This window comes from Orcinus orca, chromosome 1 (genome assembly GCF_937001465.1).
Source record: "Orcinus orca chromosome 1, mOrcOrc1.1, whole genome shotgun sequence".
Taxonomy (NCBI): domain Eukaryota; kingdom Metazoa; phylum Chordata; class Mammalia; order Artiodactyla; family Delphinidae; genus Orcinus; species Orcinus orca.
Window position 1 is genome coordinate 54,596,189 of NC_064559.1, and position 23,789 is coordinate 54,619,977.

Sequence of the window (23,789 nt, forward strand, 5' to 3'; positions counted from 1 at the left end):
AGCCTCGGCCCTTCATGGTTCTCAGCCCTGGGGCCCCCAGAGGAAGTGTACGGAGCTGAGCACAATGAGTAGACAAGGATGCCTATGTCCTTGGGAACCCGGTTGCTAGAATCCTAAAGAATGAAAGCCTTGTTCCCAGCCCCCATCTCTCCCAGACTTTTACCCTAAATCTCTCCTGAATATTTTCTGATGTGCACAAATCTGAACAGAGATACAGGGTGGGAGATGGAAAGGAGACAGACCTGCGTATTTCCTGCCCTTCCACCTTCCTGGTGTGGACCTATAGGGGAAATACCAGCACACCTCCAGGAACACTTTGATTTGAAGAGAAAGAAACCTCCGAAGCTAGACTGTCTGCGAAAGAGTTCCTGCCTAATTTTACACGCTTAGGGAGGTTATGAGGATTCAGATGGGCACTTTGGAGAAGGATCTGAGTGTGCGCTGTGGCAGGGTGGAGGTGGGCACAGGAGGGAGATGTACGGGCTTGGGGGGCGGGGGGGCGAGGGAGGAGGTGCATCAAGGAAGGCTGTAATTGGAATCAAATCCTGACCCTGTTCTCCCCGCTGCAGAGCATGAGACAGAAGGACATGAAAGGGATGGAAAGATCCACTGTCCAGAATCTGTTCCCTCAGGTTTGGGGTTTTAACAACTCAAAGCACTGGTCTCTTAGAGCCTCCCTCCTATATTCCTGCTGCATCCTTCTCTGATTCTTCTGAGCCAGGGAACTGATCCCAGGTCCCTATGCCGCTACTGCCAGAGGAGGGGTAAGCAGAGTGGTAGGCCCCGGTCTAGACTGCAAGCACACAGTTTCCCTGGCAGATGGGTACTAGGAAGTGAGATTAGGCAGCAAGAAGATGTCATCTGGGAAAAACTGTGAAGCTGCCAGCTCTGATCAGATAATCATCTCATTATTTCTTCCATTTGGCCCCAGAATAAGGATTTCCTTCTACTCTTTCTCTGCCCCCACCTATCTTACAGCCCAGCCCCTTCTCTATCCCCTCCCTTCACCCTCTCCCACCCCAAAATAAAATCACGCAAAACCACAAGACTCTAGAGCGCTCAGTGTCTGGGAATCCCAGCTTCCAAAAGAGAAATCACAGCCAAAGAGGGGGAGACAGCGTGTCCGGAAGGGATGTTCCAGCAACACCCCATTGCAAGAGGCTCCCTCCTTCCAGATTTCTTTCTCTAGTCTGAAACTTATTTGCAGGCATCCAGTAACCTGAGAAGTTTTTAATACGGGGAGCTAGCTGTCAAGCCTTTGAGGGGTTCTGGAGTTCCATTCCCAGTCTGCCTCTGGCATACCTCTCATTCCTTCTGTTACCCCCTCGATGTCACAGGACTGGCAAACATCAAACGGTGTTGCAGACAATCCAGATTAATAAGATTTCAATGGTTCTACTAGGTGGGAGTAGAGGTGTAGGCCGGACCAAGGTGCCTAGCCTTGTGTGAGGTTCTGTCACGGGGCGGGGGGGCTCCAGAGGGATAATGGGAAACTGAATGATGAAGTATCACATCTAACCCCCAACCACCCCTTGCCTGAAACCAATCCCCCCACCATCGAAGTAAGGCAAAGGAGACATTCCTAACCCCACTCTTTTCTTTGTCTTTCTGGGTGACTTCCCATGAAAGCCAAGATCTGGGTATAGAGTAAAATAAATGTGGGTAGTGTTCCCAAACACTGCCCCTGATTAACACCATAGAGTTATACAAGGTGCATTTTAGGTCCCTTTTACAACGGCCAGGGCAAGAAGCCAGGGTCCTGGCTTGTGAGTGCCCACCTTTTCCAGCAGACCTTGCTCTTCCTAGGCTGGACTCACTCATGATTTTTAGGACAAAGCAAAGGGGACTCAAGGACCTGGACAAGGCAGTAGCTTTCTGCTACATCCCAGGGCTGCTCAGAGAAAAGGAAACCAACCAGGACCCATTGGCTGTGTACCTGGCAGCCTTGTTCTCTTGCCGCCTAGCCCAGCCCAGGCTTGACTCGCTGCCCAGGTCTTTACACTTTCATGTAGTTTCAAAGTTGCCTGGGTATCTCATACGGGACTATGAGAAATGGAGTGTGACACCTCTTCCCCACTGACAAAGAACCAGAGATCTTCCCCTTTAAAGAGGGATAAGAGAGTGAGCTGGAGGTCTCCTAAGTGCCAGCACAATGTATAGAACCACATGAGATCGATACAAGGGACAAATGCTCTTGTGGTTACAGAGTCATTAAGGTAGATGATGTCTGGAATCCTGCTGCGCAGATGAATAAAGGCCCTTCCCCCTCTCTGCTCAGCCAGCCCTCCCTGGCCCTCCTGCTCTGTCCCTTTCCCCTCCTTGCCCCCAAAGTCTAACCTCAACAAAAAAGGAAGCCAACCCTACCCCCGCGGACTACGGAAAGCCCAGGAGTGGGTTATTACCTGCAATGATGGCTGGGCTGTTCTGTCCTCCCTCCGGTTTCACCCAGGCTTCCACTGTGAACGCCTCCCGGGGAATGTCAGCCAGCACTTCTGGACGCAGCAACAGCTGCTCCCGCCTCCCAGAGAAGTACAAAACAGGCAATCCTCCTTGGGGGCTAAAGGTCTCTGCTTCCCAGTCGGGGTCCCCTCCACCATTCTGGATGCCGCCCTCCGAAGAGCTGGTTCTGACCCCATGCATAAGGGGATGCTTAGACCAAGGTTGGAAGTGCCGGGGAACAACACTGGGGTCTCCCTGCACACCTCCTGCCTGCCCCTTCGCCACCTGGCGCCGCCGCCTAGTCTTGGTCCGGCCCTTCCTTTGGGTCTCTGGTCCGGGTTCCTTCTGGCGTGGGAAGGTGGTGATCTTGGCGGCAGCCAAGGCTCCATGCTCTTGAGTCCCAGCCTCACCTAGAGGCTCCTTGGATCCTTGATTGCCAAGATAAGTGTCATCATCTCCCAGTAGCTCCGACTGCCCAATAGGACCATCCTCTACCCACAGGGCAGCTGGCCGCTCAGCCTCACTTGTCACTCCTGCACTTCCAGTCAGGTCTGGGGGAACAGATCTCACAGCCATTCCCTCGGCGTCTGGCTTACTGCGCCCTGCATGGTACGTTCCTTGATCCCCCGCAGGGTAGGGCCTCAGGTAGTTCCCAGGTCTGCTGGGGTAGACCCCAAAGAGGTGATGCTGAGGGGCAGCTCTGGGTCTTCTAACCTTGGCCCCCAGCCAACAGCGTTCTCCTTCCAACAGCACCTGATTCAGGTGTCCTCTTTGAGCCAAGGATCTCTTGCGTGTCCAGCCCAGCTCAGAGCTGACAGTACTGAGCGCCCACCCAGCCAGAATCACCAGGCTTATTCTCAGAATCTTTAAGCACATCATACCTCCGCTGGCTCTTTATACAGAACCAGAAGTCAACTTCTGGGTACCACACCAGGGTGATGGAGAGAAGAGAAAGAGACAGCTGGCAGTAGATTCACAGTCACCGGGCAAACTGTTTTGTTCACGGACCAAACTTTTTCAAGCAGCCCCAAAAGAGAACCTCTTCTGGCTACCTGCGCTGGGTGCTGGGCCAGCGTGGCCTCTGTACCTCACCCACCATATGTGTTTCCCTCACCCTTCTCCCTTGACCTCTCTCTCCTCGCTCTAGTTTAGTCCTTGCAGAATGAAGTTCGTTTCTCTGGGTTCCTATGAATTTCTTCCAGAGAGCTCAGGTTTCTCTCTTTTTCTTTCTTCAATAGCCCCTCCCCTCGCTGATACTAGAAGAGGGACACATGGGCATAAGCCAAAGCCCGTCAAATACACACTCACTCACAAACACATACCGCTCACTACCTGAAGTCATTCCAAAGAATCTTAGCTTCTAATTTTCTTTTCTCTCTCCTTCTTCCTTCCCTAGGAGTTACCTTCTCTTTGTAGTCTTTAACCTCAAATACATCCACCTTCCAATAAACTGCTAGAAAAACTAGTATACAGACACACAGAATTTGATGCTTATTATCTAAAAAGCCAAAAAGAATCTGGGGGCACAAAAATCCCAGCTGGTACTTAACCTTCACTCTCCAGATGTCCTCCTCAGCCAGCTCTCCATCCAGCCTCCAGTCTGCCTGTGCAGGTCAGAATGCTTCCCTCAGCTCCGTGCTTGGGGTTGGTGAGTGTTAAAGGATTTTTGTTTGTTTGTTTGTTTTTTTATCCCCTTCTAACTTGTTGCTGTGTTGTAAGTCTCCGTAAAGTTCTCCTTTGGGGTGCCAGTCTGGTGTCCTAGTAACCTTATGAGTCTGAGAGCCCTTGACTTCACCTTCTGTGAGTCTTGTGGGTCCCTGGGAAGATGGAAAAGAGAGCGAGAAGAAGAGCATAGCCTTCAGGGGACCTGTTCTCTCCGGTCCCTCCTGCTCCCCTCTCTCCCTTTCTCTCTGCCTGTAATTCTCTTCTTGTTTGTTTCATTTAAAGACAATGATGATGTCAAAGCTAATAAGTTCGGTGCATCTCTCCACCTACTCCCTGTCCCCTCCTCCCTCCTGAAAACCTCCCCACCTCACTGAGGCACAGGGGACAGACGCCACTCTTGGTTTCCCCAGTAAACATTTCTTGCTTTCTCTTCCAGCAGCTGCAGCCTACACAATCAATAGCCAACAATCAATACTGTTTTGGAGCACTCTTTTCTGTGTGTATTCTCTCTCTCTCTCTCTCTCTCTCTCTCTCTCTCCCCCCACACACACACACACACTCTCTCTCTCTCTCTCTCTCACACATGTGTTGTGAACAGACTTGCTTACTGCCTGATAAATCCACACCAGGCTTTTAGGGACCACTTGCATCTTTCTTTTGTTTTGCCACACACCTCCTATATTTCTTCTTATTTCAATCATTTGGGATTTAAAAGAACAATACCCCAAATTCACTTTATATGAGACATTGGGGGAAAGGAGAAATCAATTATCCTGCTGCAAGAAGCATTCAATGGAAATGCCGTGGATTTGTGCGATACAGGTCTTCTTATTCTCGCTCAAGTTTCTCACTCTGAAGTTACTAAAAGTCACCATATGCTGAGTGAGCAAATAAACAAAAGAGATGCTCAAAATAAGTAAATTACAAAAATAAACAGCTAGACCCAAGCAGCTATTTTTTAAATTGATTTGAAATGAATGGATAGAATGTGGAAGTAAATAATGTGATTTTAACCTCCATAATAATGTTTGCCTAGATGTAAGCTATCTCAGAGTCCTACCGCCTAAACACAAGTGCGTGTATACACACACACACACACACACACACACACACACACACACACACACACAGCATGATTCTGAATTCTCAACACAGGTAAGGATGTTTGACCACAGGTGAGTACAAAACAGGTAGAGAAATATATTGGGTCCTTCATTCCATAGTAAGAAAAATCACTTACAGTTCTAAAATCACTGCTTGTGTTGCCCACATATAAAACATGCAGCCCACATATTTTGGAGTCAGATCACACTGCCTCTTTTGCCTTGGGTCTCCCCATCGTCTTCTAAACTCCTCTCCTCTGGCTAATAACTGGCTTACGTGCTTTAAGAAGGCTGTATCCTAAGCACCCCATCCCTGGCATGCCCTGTCTCCCTAAGCAGCATCCACTGAAGCCTCAAAGCAAGTCCCCAAAGAAGATATCCATCCAGGCACGTGGATACCACTACACAGAAATCCCTCAATCCTAGACTGTCCTTTTTCCTCTTATCATCTCCCTGTCTCCCTTCACTTTTCTGACTCAGCCCTTTTCCCTCCCCCTCACCCCGAAGCAGCTCAACAGAAATTGGGGCTTTGGTAGAGGGTAGGGGGAGATTCCAGAGAAAGACAGAAAAGCAGAGGAGATAGAGACATAGAGAGAGAAACCAGGAAAGAAAGGAGGGAAGGAAGGAGAGGGACCTTCGTTGAAATGAAGGGAAGATACCCAGGTAAGAAAAGAAGTAAACTCCCCCCTCCCTCATGCCACCCCCAGGACCCTCAGAAAAAGGTTTCATACCATTCATTTCAGGAAGGAGGGCTAACACAGCAAGGAAGAAGAGTTCCGCCGTGCTTTTCTCCCCCTTTTAGTGTGTGAATGATCTTGCATCCCCTATAGGTCTCTCCTGGCTCTCAGCTGCTAGTAATCCATTCATAAGGTTTCAAGAAGCTACACGAAACTCAAGCTTCCAGTTTAGTTTCTCTCTTCTCCCCTTCATTCCTTTGCTCACCACTCTCCTTCAGCTCTTGGCAGTCCAAAGTTTAAAAAAAAATGTTGAACCATTTCTGTGTTTTCCTCCTGTTGTAACTTTTGCTGTGACATCATAACCCTGCCCACCAACACCCCACCTCTCTCTCTCCTTTCCATCCCACCCCTCATCAGCCCCATGCCCCCAAAATACCCCCCACGGGGAAGAAGGGCTCCTGTCAGTTCCAACCTGTGAAAACACAAAGCTACTGGAAGGTGCCCCCTCTCCCCTCGGTCCCCCTCCTCTCTTCCCCTCCCTGCCTTACCCACCGCTCAGCCACGGCTCTCCCAAGGCTTTAACAATGATCCCATCTGTTTGACATGTGCGGAAAGGTGGGCTGGATTCAAATAATCTGTCAAGTGAATCATCAAAAACCCAGCAACCCCCTCCTCAATTCCATCGCACACGGTCACACACCAGACCCCAGCCAAAGGGTGAGAGAAGTCAGACTTGCACACCACCCACCCTGGATGCCAGGGAGAAAGACACCAAACATGCCAAAGGAAACGCACATTTATATATATGTATAAATTCTGTGGCTTATTTGTTTATGACAAACACCCACACCCCAAGTCTCCTACGCCTCTTCCCCAAACCCTGCCACTCCACAAGTGCACAGATTTGAAAACTGGTAGAATCTGTTTTGAAATCTCCAACGAGAGGGTTTTTCCCCCTTTTTTTCACTCCAAAGCACTATCTGTGGCGATCAGACTCGAGCAGGGTTGCCAGCAAATGCAGGAGGCCCCTTCTAGGGTACAGGCTTTCAAACCAGCGAAGCTAGAGGGAATGGATTTAAGGACACACAGCAGGAGCTGGCTGAATTTATTTTATTTTGACGGGGGTAGTTGGGGGAGGAATATCATTTCTGAAATGCCCAAGGAATGAAGGGAGAGGATATGGATTTCTTAAACAGTTTTTGCAAGAGGAGCGGTGTCTTGTTCTGCAGGTAAATCTATAAGGCAAGAAATTGGAGCTTACAGATAAACAAGGACCGAGAGGGAGAGGGAGGGAAAGGGGAAGGAGGGAAGAGAGGGGAGAGGGAGAGGGGATGGGGAGTTGGGGACGTGGAGAGAGGAGAGAAGGGGAGAAGGACAGAAGGGGGCGAGGGGAAAAGAGGAGGAGGGGAAGAGGGGGGAGGGAGGAAAGAAGGAAAGGGGGATAGGAGGGGGGGAGGGGAGGGATGGAAGAGGAAAGGGGAGAAATGGAAGGGGGAGGGGAGGGGGACGAAGGGAAAAGACAAGAGTCTGGGAGGAGAAAGGACTGAAAAAGAAAAGCAGGGAAGACAGGAGGGAAGAATGAGACAGAGAGGAAGAGAAAAAGAGAAAGGGGTGGTGAGGCACATAAAATATGGAGACCAGGAAGGCAGTTAGATCCATGATGGTTAAACATAAAGGAGTCAGAGAGGCAGGTGAAGGGACACACTATAAAATGGGGAAGAGGCTTGGTTTTACACACAGAAAACAAAGGGCACACAGTGAAGGGATTCACTCTTAGTGATCGGACACACTGAGAAAACTTAGATTGCCAGGGTGCAACCTTGTTTCTTTAAGTAAACCCCTATCCCTTCCTCCTTCCCTGCCCGCATCTCTTCCTCCAATCCCCACCTCCACCTTCCTTCATGCATCATTTTGTTCCCAGCATTATCTTCCCCTGGAGAATTCAGGAGTAAAATTCAGAACCCACCTACCCACCCTCCAAATAAAACCCCACCCTTAATAGACCCTTTCTTTGCTTCTATCCTCAGAGAGCCCTGCGTCCTCTTATCTAAAGATTGAGCTGTTTGTGACAATATGCACTTCACTTCAACTCAGATTATACTATGTTTCCTTTAAGCCCAGGACCTCAGGGCTGTTTTGCTTGTATTTGCTGCCATAGTGGGGCTGGTCAGTTTCCATCAGCATTGTCATCATTATTATTAAGAGTCTTTGAGCAAAGGGAGAAGCCAGTCCACGCTGGCGTCCACCTGCAGTAGAGAGCTACAGTGGGGAGAGAGGGAGGGAGAGAGACCCCTTAATATGGTCACTGATCCTTTCTGACTTTCTGATTCCAAAATCTGATCCCTTGAGGGAAAAGCTCAGCTGGGAGCCGGCCAGGGAGTGTAGTAATAAAAGCCTTCCAGAACACAACCAAATGCAGTATCTATATATAGGAGCCGGATCTGTTTTAGCTACTTGAAGTCTAAAATGACACCCGGAAACAAACATTTCAGCAATATGTTTATTGGAATCTTATTCAGCTAGTGCTGGAAAGAGTGAGCTCTGAAGGATTTCACTCAAAGGCTCAGGGTTGTTGCTTTCTGCCCGCCCCTCCTGCTTTGGTACACAGAGCTGGGGGTCAGCTGCTCTATCATTCATGGGGGTCACTTGAGATCCCTTTGGGGTGACTTATCATAGCCCCTTTTTCCATGGGTGAGGAACAAGGGTGAAGTCACAATTAACGGCACGGACAGATAGGGCACCCAGGGCTCCTGAATCCCAGTCAGCTTTTCTCTCCTCTGGTATGCACCTGTCTTGCTGTGTGCCACCCACATGCCAATTGGATGGGAGGGCAGTATCGAAGACTGGCCTTTCCGTTCCACATTCAGGCAAAAATGCCCAGGGAATGTATATTGGTCATATGTGTTCTGTAACTCAGAATCACACACAGAAGGAAATGCAAATCTGGATTCCATGCTCCCCAACTGTGCATTTTTATTTTTAAGATTTTGGGGGGGGGGATGTGGACCATTTTTTTAAGAGTCTTTATTGAATTTGTTACAATATTGCTTCTGTTTTATGTTTTGGTTTTTTGGCCCCAAGGCCTGTGGGATCTTAGCTCCCTGACCAGGGATCGAACCCACACCCCCTGCACTGGAAGGCAAAGTCTTAACCACTGGACCACCAGGGAAGTCCTCCCCTCGACCCTGTGCATTTTAAGCCAAGAGAGGCCCTATCTTTTTGTCAAACTGTTTGGTGCTCCTTATGGTAGATAATCATATTTTTTTCTACAACATTATTACTATTATAAATTATTATCCATGTTAGTGGTAGTGTTTTGCAAAGCTCCTTCATCCAAACAGATCAGAGTCGTTCATCTACAGGTTAGCCTTCCCAACTCCTCCAGAATTGCCTGTTGGAGGCAACAAGCCAGAGAGCTATTTCACCTGGTGTTAGTCCCTGTCTGGATGTTTTCCACAATATTTCGATCCTTGGAACCAGCTTGTGGAACCTTTTGGCTGGGGGAGGGTTAACAGTGATGCCAGACCCTGCCCTGCTCATCAGAGGAACAAAGGCTCTGCAGGGGTTTTGCTTCAGTTAGTATTGCCTTTGCACCTGGAGCCTCTTCAAAAGGCAACCTCATAACAAGAATAACAATTACACTTGTATACTTACTTTTCCTTTGACCCAATGCACATTGGTGTGCATTCTTTCTTCCTAACCACAACGACACAAGTGCAAGGCAAGTGTTATGCCCATTTTACAGATGAGGACACTGAGGCTAAAAGTTAAGCAACTTACTGAAGGACCTGCAGACACTAAGAATGCAGCCAGGACACATCTCAAGTGCATTGTGCTAAATGGAAGAAGCCAGACTCGAAAGGCTACATCTGGTATGATTCCATTTATATGACATTCTAGAAAAGGCAAAACTATAGAGACAGAATAGATCAGTGGTTGCCAGAAGCTGGGTGTCGGGAGGAGGGGAAAGTTGAATACAAAAAGCACAAAGCGATTTTGGGGTGATGGGACTGTTCTCTATCTTGATTGTTGTGACAATGCATGACTGTATGCATTTTTCAAAACTCAAAGAACTGTGAACTGAAAAAGGTTACTGTTATGTAAATTATACCTCAGTGAACCTGGGGCAGAAAAACAGAGCCAAGGGTAGGGTCAGGGTCTTTTGATTCTGAATACAGGACTCTTCTGTCTACATCCTGCAGGTATCCAAAGACCAAAGGAGAGCATGACACAATTTGGTCATAGGTTGGGGCCACTCTGTGCCTAAACTCTCCACTGACCTTCTTGCCTACCCCCTGAGATGACCCTGTGGAACCAGACTGAATGGAGCAGAACCAGCTTCTGGTCCCACCTCCATCAACCCAGAGCATCCTAGCAAATCAAATAAGTAACCCCCAGATGAGCACTGGTGAACGATGAGGCCCCTGATCTGCAATTCAATAGCCATCTGACCTTGGACAAGTTGTTGAACTTCTCTGAGCCATCTGTAAAATGAGAGCTTGGAATAGAAGACTCTAAGTTCCCTTCCAGGTCACACTTAATATTCTCTAATTTTTCAACCCCACACTTATTCTGAGATTTTGTTTGCTCAGTTATTTAAAAAAAAAAAAAAAAAAAAAGCCATTGCCCACTTCCCGTAAATATCCCAGAGACTCAAGTGTATATTAGCAATGGACACACAGGACATTTATTTTAGTCCTTAAGAAAGCCATATATTCAAATGTAACTCCACTGTAACAATGATAGGCAAAAAGAGGGGTAGCATGTGGGGAGTTTTCAAGCTCTAATCCATATAGATGTTTATACATATGAGCCATTGCCATGTATTTAGAAAATCAAGTATCAGAACACATGGTATTAGTATGAAAATACTTAAATGGGAATGATTTTTTTCTTTTTTTATTAATTTTTATTGGAGTATAGTTGCTTTACAATGTTGTGTTAGTTTCTGCTGTGCAGCAGAGTGAATCAGTTATACGTATACATGTATTCACTCTTTTTTAGATTTCCTTCCCATTTAGGTCACCACAAAGCACTGAGTAGAGTTCCCTGTGCTATATAGTAGGTTCTCATTAGTTATCTATTTTATACATAGCAGTGTATATATGTCAATCCCAATCTCCCAATTCATCCCATCTCTCCTTCCCCCTTGGTAACCATAAATTTTTTCTCTACATTTGTGACTCTATTTTTATTTTGTTAATTTTTAAAAAAATTTTATTGGAGTATAGTTGCTTTACAACGTTGTGTTTGTTTCTGCTATACAGTAAAGTGAATCAGTTATATGTATACATATACCCACTCTTTTTAGATTTCCTTCCCATTTAGGTCACTGTGACTCTATTTTTAAATTTGATACCGTGCTAGACTCTTCAAGTTTGCTATCCTCCCACAGTGGTAACAATAAAAATATTAATAACTAATATTTATTAGCTACAATATGGCAGGCACTGTTCTGGTCACTTTAGATAGATTAGTTGATGCAATCTTCACAACAGTTCTGTGAGTGGTTACTTCTATTAACCCTATTTTTGAATGAAGAATAGTAGCGGCTAACATCTATTGAGTACCTACTACGTGCTCAATGTAACATGTACTAGTCCATGTAAATCTACGAAGCAATGTACATAAATCACCTCATTTAATCCAACAACTAACCTATGAGATAGCTCCACTGTGATCCCCATTTTTTAGGTGAGAAAACTAAGGCATAGAGAGTTCAAGCAACTTATTTGAGCTTAACCACCTTGAAAAGAACTACCTATCTCCAGAGCCCTTGTTCTTAATCTCCTTACTACACTGCCTCTTCATGGAGGACATAAATACATACTGATGATGACTGGACTCCCAGCACACCAAAACCAGACTTTTCCTGATCAGGACACCCCAGTGGTTTCTCTGGAGTACAGGAAAGGTTTTTTTAGGTCTCTTCCTTAAGTCTCTCCAGGTTGAAGGTCCAAAGCCTCCAAGAAATGTGGCCCTGCTGATAGCAGCACCCAGATACAGGCTGCACCTCTGCCAAAGCTAAGGTACCTTTCACACATCCCCAAGACTTCTCACTGCTCTTGCCTCCCTGATCCATTACGTTCCCACTGAAATCTAAGGGACTTTTAACCAACCAGCCATAAGTGAAAAACCAGTCACTTCCCCAGTTCATTAACTCCATCCGGGAAGTATCATGCAAGATGGATAAATGTTGGGTTGTCTATTTATTATAACTAATACAAACATTTAATACTAATAACAGCTATTAGCTGATGGTCTATTAACCATCATAAAATATATACTTCCTGTGTTAAGGTCAGCTCTGATATAGAACTCGAAGTTTTACCCTAGATTCTAAATACTGAGTAGTATTCATGTCAGTTAATTGCTGAAATGTGGTACATGTGTAAATATTTCAAAATGGACATGCCCCCCAGATGCGTTCAGGAAAGGGAGCAGGCCTGTGTATAGAAAAGGAAATGTACGCTTCTTAAACCCCAGCCCAGCACAGCTTTTCCGTAGATCACAGCCACAGCTGGAGGCAGAAACACAAACCAAAGCTGTCTGAGCCCGTAAGCTTGTCAGATGCCCTTCAACTCATTCAACAGAGACCCTTTCCAGTAGGTGGCAAGAAAAGCTCAAGTTCCTTTTCTGCAGAAGAGTTCAAGTTTCTTTTCTACTAATGTGGTATAGTTAAGAGGGTAGGCTCTGTGGATGACAAACATGAATTCTAATCTGGGCTCTGCCCCCATGGCCTATGTGGTCTGAGGCAAGATTCAGGGCCACCACTGAGGACAAGAGCACGCCTGTGCCATCAGTGAGAGGCCGTAATAAGGCGCATTTCTCAACAATGTGTCTGACACAGAGTAAGTACTAAATAAACATGAGTACTATTGAAGAAGCCAACTCCTTGAACTGTTCTATCCTACAAGTTTTTTATTTTAAACTTTCTATCACTCCCAATGATCCATTTTGATGCCACTTCTCACTGTACTCAAAAGGTAAGCCTTTCCTGTGTCCCCATTGCTCTTTTGTTTATCTAAATCTGTCGTTCTCAATCCTGTCGGTCCCGTAAGTCCCATTTTGATAGCAACTATTTTGTACTGAAAATTCAAATATAGTATGACCTACCTTACATAATTTCAAAAAAGGTTAATGTCCTGTCTATAATATTAAAAAAGAAAATAACTTACACTGAATAAAATGAATTTTAACATATAAATATTTCCGACCCAACTACATTAAAAGAATGAAGTAAAAAAAAGAAAAAAAAAGATCAAGTAAAATGAAGCAATCAAATGCTTGAACCTGCTTCTCATAAATAAGTTTGGACTTAAGAGAAATAAGAAAATATTCAACAAACATTACAGGTATTTCCTTTATACTGACATTTTGAATTCAGTGCTATCAAAGTCAAGTCGTATATATTCGTAGTCGGCATGACTACAATAGCTCCAAACGCAGACCAGCAGAGGTGTGTGTATGGGTGACTCAAATACTGTAAGCAGCACTGCCATCAATGGCATGACTTTCCAAAGTGGGAAGCAACTCTTGGTAAAATGTGAAAACAAATCAAAAGACAATCTTCCTTCAAAAACACAGAAGTTGCATTTTTAGGGAGTATATTTGAAGTATACGAAAAATACTTTTGTAGTTCAGCATTTATATTTAAAATAGAATCAGCTCCTAGACTTGGATCATTATAAATGGGTTTTTCAGCTACATGAATGTTTGGCCAGGCATTCAAGAGTCAAGCAGGATGCAAGAGGATTCATCTAGTGGGACTATCCATGTACTACAGGGATGTCTAACGTCCCTGGCACCCACCCACTGAATGCCACAAATAACCTCCAATCATTGTGACACCAAAACCACTCTCACTGTTTTCCAAAATGTCCCTAGGGGGCAGCACTTCCCCCATTGAGAACTAGTCATCTAAACCAAGGCCAAAATATTACGCAGACAAATCTAATTGAACCTTGTATATGTATTTGCACTTGACATACTGCCAAGATTCACAGGGGAGGAAGTCATGTGGAGGTTTCTAACTGCAATTTTTATGGTATTTGGTGATAAAGCTGAAGTATATACTCCTCAATAGTGGTTTGAACTGTGTGTATCGTATATACACACAAAGATGTATAGCACACATTCTGTCAAATGATCGTCTTTCTAAATATCATCCAGTGAGATTCTCCGTGCTCAAGTAGCAGTTTACTCAGTTCCATTAAGCTCCCTCTACTTGAAAATAAATAAACACGAGACCCTGAGGATATTATGCTAAGTGAAATAAGTCAGACAGATAAAGACACCATATGATTTCACTCACATATATTTCACATGTGGAATATAAAAAGTAAACAAACAAACAAACACAAGCAAAATGAAACAACAAACAAAACCAAAGAAAAATAAGCACATAGGTACAGAGAACAGAGTAGTGGTTACCAGAGGGGAAGGGGCTGGGAGGAGGGTGAAATGAGTAAAGGGAATCAATTGTATGGTGATGGATGGAAAATACATTTTTGTAAGCAATTGTAGGGTACAGAGAAGTAGAAATATAATGTTGTAAACATGAGACTTACATAATGTTATAAATCAATGTTACCTCAGTTTTGAAATAGAAAGAAAAATAAATAAAAAAGTATTATTGAAGGACATAACCCAATTGAATTAGAATGTTAGTGTTTAAATAAATAATCAGAAACAGGATAAATATATAAATAAATAACAAATTAATAGAAAACAATGTCTGGGATTATGAATCTCAAAACTCAAATCATAGATTCTGGTCCTTGGCTACCAATGTCATATAATATGCCTCAAATTATCACTGGAAAATGTTTGTTACAGAGGCCATGGCCATCACGGCTCTGAGCAGCTCTTGGACTAAAGCTGTAAGATCTCAGAAGCCCTAGTAGAGATGCTGGTTATCACTGGAAAAGTGTTTTCCACATAATGCTACACATACACTCTACTGGGGGAGGGTTTGAGTTCTCACTTTCCTTGGCCTGAATTGAGTAGGTCAATTTACCTGGCTATATGGTTAAGAGCCTCATTTTAACTCAATTATTTTGGCCTTATCTTGCCCTCTGAACTAGGTCCAGTGAAGAAACAGTTAAGTCATGATGGCCTTACCTAATCTTCCAGGAAACATAAGTTGAGCACCTTCTAGGTGCCATCCATCATATTAGATTCTGGGGATACACTGACAGTAACATACAAGCACTGCCCTAGATTGCTTCACAGACTTGTTAGAGGAAAGTCCAGAACACGAATACATTGTAAGACATGGCTGTAAGTGCTATCTCAGAAGTCTGAATGAAGTGCTACCAGGCCCCAAGGATAAAGCAACTAACTCTTCAAGCACTAATCCAGGGAATTTCACAGAAGGGGCAATTTTTGAACAGGGTCTTAAATGAAGACTAGGAGTTTTCCAGGTAGAAGGCATTTCAAGAGAGAATGGCATGTACAAGATGCCCCAGTAGCACTTTATTCAAGCCTCCAAGATAGCATGTATTGCTAAGTCCTATAGTTTACCCATGTTTATGTCTCTCTTCCCAGTGACACTGGAAGGCAATCTAGGATGGTGCCCCAGATGTCTGGGGGGGAAAAAAAAAAAGACAAGCTCAATTGAGGAACTATGAGAAATTTTGATTGGCAGGGAGAAGAAATTCTTAGAAAGAAACAACTGGTCCCTCCCTTTCCTCATCTTCCTGTTGAAGAGTCTGGAGCCCTTCCCAGCAGACTAATAAGACCAGAAAGGACATACAGAGGTTGAAACAGTACCCACAGCTCTCAAAGGTACAATGAAAAAATAATGCTATTTGAATAGCAAAAGGCTACCTGTTCCTTATTCTCCTCCCAGCGTTAGGCTCAGCCAAGTCCAGACCTGAAAGAAAGGTCTGAAAGAAGTCCAGTCCTTCCCTCATGGCCACACAGAAGGAAAGAAACAATCAACAAAAGGAAGACAACCTACAGAATGAGAGAAAATATTTGCAAACTATATATCTGATAAGGGGTTAATATCCAAAATGTACAAGGAACACACACAACTCAATAATTGCACAAAAATAAAAACACTCAAAAATTTAGTAAAGGGGGGCTTCCCTGGTGGTGCAGTGGTTGAGAGTCCGCCTGCCGACGCAGGGGACACAGGTTCGTGCCCCGGTCCGGGAAGATCCCACATGCCGCGGAGCGGCTGGGCCCGTGAGCCATGGCCGCCGAGCCTGCGCGTCCGGAACCTGTGCTCCGCAACGGGAGAGGCCACAACAGCCCATGTACCACAAAAAAATAAAAATAAATAAATAAAAAATTTAGTAAACGGGAGCTTCCCTGGTGGCGCAGTGGTTGAAAGTCCACCTGCCGACGCAGGGGACACAGGTTCGTGCCCCGGTCCGGGAAGATCCCACATGCCGCGGAGCGGCTGGGCCCGTGAGCCATGGCCGCTGAGCCTGCGCGTCCGGAGCCTGTGCTCCACAACGGGAGAGGCCACAACAGTGAGAGGCCCCGTGTACCGAAAAAAAAAAAAGAAAATTTAGTAAAGGGCCTGAATAGACATTTTTCCAAAGAAGATATAAAGTGACCAACAGGCATATGAAAAGGTGCTCAACATCACTAATTATCTGGCAAATACAAATCAAAAGCACAATGAGATATACCTCATACATGTTAGGATGGCTTTTATCAAAAAGACAAGAGATAACAAGTGTTGGTGAGGATGTGGAGAAAAGGGAACTTTGTACACTGTTAGTAGGAATATAAATTGGTACTGCAATTACGGAAAATAGTAATGGGGGTTCCTCAAAAAATTAAAAATAGACTGATCATATGATCCAGCAGTCCCACTTCTGGGTATATATCCAAATGATATGAAATGAGTATCTCAGAGAGGTACCTGCACTCCCATGTTCATTGCAGCATTATCCACAATAGCCAAGATATGGAAACAACCTAAGTGTCCATTGATGGATGAATGGACAAAAGAAAATATGAGAAAGGAAGGAAGGAAGGAACTAAGTGAAAGAAGTCAGACAGAGAAAGATAAATACTGTATGATCTCAACTTATATACGGAATCTAAAAAAGTTTAATTCATAGAACCAGAGAGTAGAACAGTGGTTGCCAGGGGTTGGGGGTGGGAGAAACAGGAAGATGTTGGTCCAAGGATACAAAAAACGATGAATAATTTCTAGGGATCTAATGTACAGCATGTTGGCTATAATTAATAATACTGTATTACAGACTTGAAGTTACTCAGAGAGTAGATGGTAAGCATTCTCATCCCCTTCTCCCTAAAAAAAATGGTACATGTGAGGTGGTAGATGTGTTAACCTGATTTTTAAATCATTGTGCAATGTATGTGTATACTAAATTATCACACTGTACCCCCTAAGTGTATATAATTTTTATTTGTCAATTGTACTTCAGTAAAGCTGGAAAGATTATTTGAAGCATGGCCAAAACCAGAATGTTCTCTGACTTCCTGCCTGACATGAGTTCTCCTGAGAATGGAGCAGGACCTACATGGAGTCACAGTGGAATGAAGGGTAGGAGATCAGGTGTCTCAAGAAATCTCTATTGGCCCACAGGAAAGAGCGTTTTACTGGAACAGCAGCTCTCACTTCCCAGTGCACAAGTCTCCTATGCACCTGCTCAACACACGCCATACAACTTGTGAGGAAAAACCCACACAGTACTCAGCTAGCATCAGAAGCAGCACCCCAGACAGTCCTCTCTCTTGCTATGTCTTCCCTCTGCCCCACACTACGAGCTACTTAAGTTCATGGACCTTTTCTTATTCAGCCCTGTGTCCCTACAACCTAGGACAGGGCCTGGACAGCAAACTAGGAGCCAGGGTAAGTGTCTGCAGAGCTGAGCAGAACTAGAGGCCGTGTGCGAGGGATCCGCCTTGCTGAGGGTGGCAGCATCTGTGGCTCCTGCAGTGAGGCCACCATGACCTAAGCCTGTACTTCCCTCCGATTGCCTTCCACCTGCCTCTGGCCACCTCCTCCTTGACTGTGCCCAGTGCAGTCCAGCCAACCCCAGCTCATGCCCTGCACTGCGTACCAACCCAGGCAGCCAGATAAGAAAACTGGCAAAACGCTTGAGCCCTCTAGCTCTGCCATCAGAATGGCTCTTGTCTGTCTGATCAGACCAGCACACAGGCATTTGAACTGAAAGGGCTGGGTGAGGGGCTTATCCAGCAGGGAAGTGAAAGGCCTTTATTTAACACCTATTAAACTCAAATCCCAATTTCATTCATTACCATGTGATCCTCAGGACCCGGCAAGCCATTAGGATTTAGGTGAAAGAAAAAGGATTCAGAGATAACTGAAGTCTCTTCAAGAATCTGAGGGATGGACCTAGAGTCTGTCATACAGAGGAAGTAAGTCAGAAAGAGAAAAACAAATACTGTATGCTAACACATATATATGGAATCTTAAAAAAAAAAAAAAAGGTTCTGATGAACCTAGGGGCAAGACGGGAATAAACACACAGACGTAGAGAATGGACTTGAGGATATGGGGAGGGGGAACGGTAAGCTGGGACTAAGTGAGAGAGTAGCATGGACATATATACACTGCCAAATGTAAAATAAATAGCTAGTGGGAAGCAGCTGCATAGCACAGGGAGATCAGCTCGGTGGTTTGTGACCACCTAGAGGGGTGGGATAGGGAGGGTGGGAGGGAGATGCAAGAGGGAGGGGATATGGGGATATATGTATACATATAGCTGATTCACTTTGTTATACAGCAGAAACTAACACACTATTGTAAAGCAATTATATTCCAATAAAGATGTTAAAAGAATAAAAAAAATTTTAAATAAATAATTTTCCAGTTTAAAAAAAAAAAGAATCTGAGGGATAATCTGTAAAGGCTATGTAAACAGCCATAACTTTAACCAAAACTTTTTAAACCTGTGAGGCCAAGCAAAAACAGACTTTAAGACTTTCAGAACCAGAATCTTGGCTGGCCTCTTTTATCAGTCTGCCTTTCAAAGACCCATGAATGAAGAGCCGGCAGCAGGATATATAAGTGGCTTGAATTTGTGAAATACTGTCTAATGATAAGTAAAGGGATTTTGAAAAGAGGTTGCATGAGTGAGAATTCTGCTTAAGGAACTTGGACCAGCATGGGCTGGGGGGAGGGGGGATAAGGGAAGGGACTGAAGAAAAGCAAGACTGATCCAAAAAGGAGTGGAGAATAGCTTGGTTTGGCTTCAGGAAGAAATTTGGAAGAGAACATAGTGGACCAAGGCACAGGCTCTGGAGTTAATCAGATGTGGTTCTGAAGCCTGGCGTCATCATTCACTACCAGTGTGACCTTAGATAAATGTCCTCACCTCCGTGTCTTGATTTCCACTTTTATAAAGTGGAAAAAATAATAGTACTTGCTGCATAGGTTGTTGTGTGGATTAAATAAAAGGATGACTGCAAAGTGCTTGGTTCACTCTGATATCTAACACATGTTCCCGACAAGGGACGACTGATTGTCCTAGGGTTTGTCCTGGATCTATGGGGAGTGAGTGGGAAAGGAGGAAGGAAAGATTTGGAAGAGGAATCCTGTCCCCTGGGAGTGTGTGTGAGTAGAGCAAAAGGTTAGGATGTAAGGGTGAGCAATAATGAGATCAAAACAAGGCCATAGCACTTTGAGTTGAAGAATAAGCAGAGCTGATGCAAGAGCCTTCCTCAGAGAAAAGAAAGAAGTACAGAGGGCTGGGCTCAATGGTTGGACTCAGGACATGGGACACAAGTAGGAAGAAGGAATCCATGAAACATGAGGATGGGAAGAGGTGAGAGAATCAGCAGACATCCAGGTAGCCAAGAGGTAAAAAGGCATTAAGATCAAGGTCACACTACAGGTCTAAGTAGCAGGGCCAGGGTCCCAGAGGTCACAGCATTAACATCCGAAGATGGTTGGTCCTAGGACAAGGCTGCTTATTCTGTTTGTGTTGACCAGGCTTTCAGATGCATAAGGTGGACAAAAACCAAAGACAGCCCCTAATCAAGGCTTCCCAGGAGGTACTTTCCAGGGAAATTGAAGGGTTGTCCCTCCCACACTTGTGAAAGTGTCATACTTAAATATTTCCTAAATTATAATTTTATTCATTAACTATGTCAAGGGAAGAAGCTGCATACATCATACATACGCGCGCACACACACACACACACACACACACACTCACACACACCATACCTCCTCTGCCTTTAAATGACCATCTTCTCTCTTTTTTCAGCAAAAAAAAACCCACAAAAAAAACAAAAGATATGGCTCCTTAAGTACTGAGCGAAGAAGAATGAGGACACAGAACTTGGTGCACGGACAAGGTGCAAGGTGTTTTCTAGTTTTATATGTCAATATCCGATGTACTAGGCAGATATGTAAAAATTTAAAATAAGTCAGAGTATAGAATTAATTGAGAACCTCCTGTATTTAGAGAACCACTTAAAGTATATGCTAGATGAAATGGCATGAGAATAACTCAAGTCCCAAGAGAATAATTACAAGAGGTGGACCCAGAGATGTAAGATGGTACAGCATGGATGGCAACATTCGGATCTCTTCACTTTCTAACACCTGAGTCTTGCCCACTGCCTTGGAGGGAGGGGACAGTGGGCACCCACTGAGTCACCACTGAGGAACAGAATTGAATCTGTACCAAGTGTACTCAAAGCAAAGGAGCTATCAGACTATAAAAATTAATTCTACAACATGCTTTCCCCTCATTTTCAACCAGATCTAGAGGAATCTATAAAGAAAGATCCCTTTAAAAAAATCTCCAGGAAAATAACATGGGCATGAGTGGAAGCAGTGTGGTATAGAAGTTAAATGAATGGGCTCTGGAGTTAGGTAAGTGAGGTCTGAGCCTAGCTCTACTAAATACTAAATCCGTGCCTTCCCTATGCCTCTTGTTCCTCATCTACAAAATCAGGATGGTAATTGTACCTCCTTCACAGGGTTAGAGGCAGATTAAATGAGATAATATATGAACAGAGTTTAGCAGTGTTAATGTAGGCTGTACGTATGCAACATCTGATAGTATTAATAACAATTGTTGCAATTGTTCAATGCCCCCAGTTTCTTAACTCTTTCCTGTTTTGGACTTTGCAGTACCCTCACACATTGGCTCCAGGCTTGGCTGGTGGGTCGTTAGTGAATGTGATCAAGCAGAGGATGACTTGCATGTTTGGATGTATTTGCTCTCGCTGCTCTGCTATGGCCTTGAGAACAGGCAGGCGCTGACCTGCTGGAGGACAAGAACTATGAAGTGGAGTGAGTGATCCCAGTCATCCTGGCTGAGGCCATTCTAGATCAGCCAGTACTAGCCAACCCCACACAGGTAAGCAAATCTAACCCAGATGAGCAGAGCACTCAGTCAACCTGCAGCTAACCTCAGAAGCACGAACCAGTCTAGCAGAGATCAACCACGTCAAATCAACTAAACCCCACAAACTCCTGAGCTACATAAATCTGTATCATTGTGTGCCATTGAGGTTTTGTTTGTTACGATATTGTTTGTTATGTAGCATCATTGTGGCAATAGATAACTGATCCACTATTATTATTAATGTTACTGTTGTTATTATTATAACTTTTCAGAGGAGCACAAAAAGGTCCACGCATGCCCTACATAGCTGTCACAAGCAAAACATCTTTCTCACAACCTGCTATTCTTTTCAGAGAAAGAAAAGAAAGTATTAGACAAAACGAGCAGGTGGCTGCTGCTTCAGAACTTTTTGCCTTGTTTTCCTGACAGGTTGTTGCTAATGATGCTATTATTTTTCTTGTGAGTGGAGATACCCATGACAGTATAACCCCACAGGCTGCTATGATGAATTGTTAATTAGTTTAATTAGTGACGAGCCCTTCTTCCATCAACTTAGATTCTAACCTTATATGTTCCCACAGGGACTTAACGGTACTAGGTCCTAGGAAAGCGCTTGTCAGGAGACCTTCAAAATCAAAAGCACTAGATGAAATGAGTCCTTGGGGCTTCCTGCCCCCTCTTTCAAATAATAACAGGCAGCACTTACTCTGTGTCAGGCACTATGCAGGCACTTTATATGTGCATTTTCTCATTGATTCCTCATAAAAATCCAAAAAGCAAGAACTATTTTATCCCCAAAGCATATATGAGAAAACTGAGGCTCAGAGGAGTAACATCAATGTTTTTGAGGTCACAGGGCTAGTAAGTAACATAGCTGGGACTAAAATCCAGACCTGTCTGATCCCATTCTCGTGACTGCTATAGATGCTGTTTCTCTGGCCCTAATTCCACCCTCTCCCTCTGGCCTGGTGCTCTTCTCCACTCTCTGTGTCTCCCCTTAACATGCTCTCAGAAGAAACCCCAACACTAGCCCCTGGCTCTCTCATGTGCCTTTAGGCCACCGTGCTCCTTTCCCCAAGTTATGTGCATGTTATTCCTCAGTTCTCAGCAGAATTAGCTTAATTGTGAGGAAGAGCAATTCCTGAAGAATAGTAGATTAAGCCAGATGGAAGATTTTTAATTTAGCTCTTATGAAAATGAAATCTGGAGGTCAGCAAAATAGCATAGTATGGGCTCCCCAGTCATCAAGAATTGAGCTCCTTCACTCTCCTGTTGATCCACGATATCAACATGTTCTTCTGCCTCACAGTCCAACATGGCTACTTGAGTTCCAGCGATTACATCTACATTCCAGCCAGCAGTGTGGAGGAAAGGGGAAGAGGCCATGCTCCTTTCTTTCAACATTTTTTCTCATATTTTATGCTTTGACCCTTAACCTCTTTATTGCTTCATTCTCCCTGTTTTTCTCCACCCTGTGACAAGCTGGTCCATTCCTCTCCACTCTCCACTTTTTATCACAACCTTCTACAATCTCCCTCTGAGCTTGAGAATGGAAACAGGAGTTATGAGGAATACGGTAAAGAGCAATTTTGGATGCTTTTGCAGCCCAACGAGCAAGGATTTCATTATAATTTCTAGCAGGACTCCCAGAGTAAATCATTTCCGTTCCAACTGTTTGTTAACCCTCCCTCTTCTCTTTCATTCTTCTTTCTAAATCACCCTAAAGCCACATCTCTTCATGTGTGCAGTTGAATCACGTGCAACAAAGCTTCAGGAGTCTCAGTCTTGGATGGCTACCCGTAAGAAAGCAGCTCTGAGTCTGAGAGCACTTGCTGCTCCCAGAGATTAGTTCCAGTGTGACGGCTGCTTCTCTCGGGCACACACCTGCTATAGACTCAGGTTCAGTTAAGCCACAGCACATGTTGAAATAGGCTTTCCTCAGTTAACAGTCCTAAGTAAAATAACCTCCTTCTAATTGTTAATCCATTCTATCTGATGAAGTCGTCAAATATCTTCAAAAGTGTTCCTTATTTTATTATTTTTACCATTTGACTTACACCTTAGGGTTGAGATGTTATTTTCAGAAAGCCCTAGGCAACATAACATCCCTAGAAAGGGATGCCCCATATAGGTTTACTTACACCAGATTGAGAATTTGTAGCACACATGCAGGAGGGAAGGAGCAGAAAGGCAATGCTTTGACAGGAATAAGAAAAGGTTTGAGGCGTGAAGCAAGTAATGAATGACTCCAAGGGAGGACGAAGGGCATGTAAAGAAGCAGTAACGGGGAGGGACTTCTCCGGCAGTACAGTGGTTAAGACTCCGTGCTCCCAATGCAGGAGGCATGTGTTCGATCCCCGCTCAGGGAACTAAGATCCCACACGCTGCACGGTGCAGCCAAAAAAATAAATAAATAAAAATACTTAATTTAAAAAAAAGCAGTAGTGAGGAATCAAATACAAATCTCACAAATCTGAGTTTGCCTCATTGTGAATCACCTATATTACTGCCATAAACAAATCTGTGTTAATCCCACTAGTTCAGAGGACACTGGGGTGAGCAGGGAAGCGTCTAGTCTGTCAGGTGTA

The 23,789-nt window shown here is 44.4% G+C and overlaps 1 protein-coding gene and 1 long non-coding RNA gene across 2 annotated transcripts in view; one reads left to right on the top strand and one right to left on the bottom strand.

Annotated features, from left to right (window-relative positions):
* PAPPA2 (pappalysin 2) overlaps positions 1-23,789 on the bottom strand; it is a 314,606-nt gene that overhangs the window by 285,818 nt on the left and 4,999 nt on the right. The window contains exon 2 of the mRNA XM_049715361.1: positions 2,403-4,256. Within this exon, the coding sequence (XP_049571318.1) occupies positions 2,403-3,318 (916 nt within the window). The 5' untranslated portion in view covers positions 3,319-4,256. The remainder of the gene's footprint in view (positions 1-2,402; positions 4,257-23,789) is intronic.
* LOC125965659 (uncharacterized) overlaps positions 1-23,789 on the top strand; it is a 248,133-nt gene that overhangs the window by 146,099 nt on the left and 78,245 nt on the right. The gene's annotated exons all lie outside the window — the stretch shown is intronic.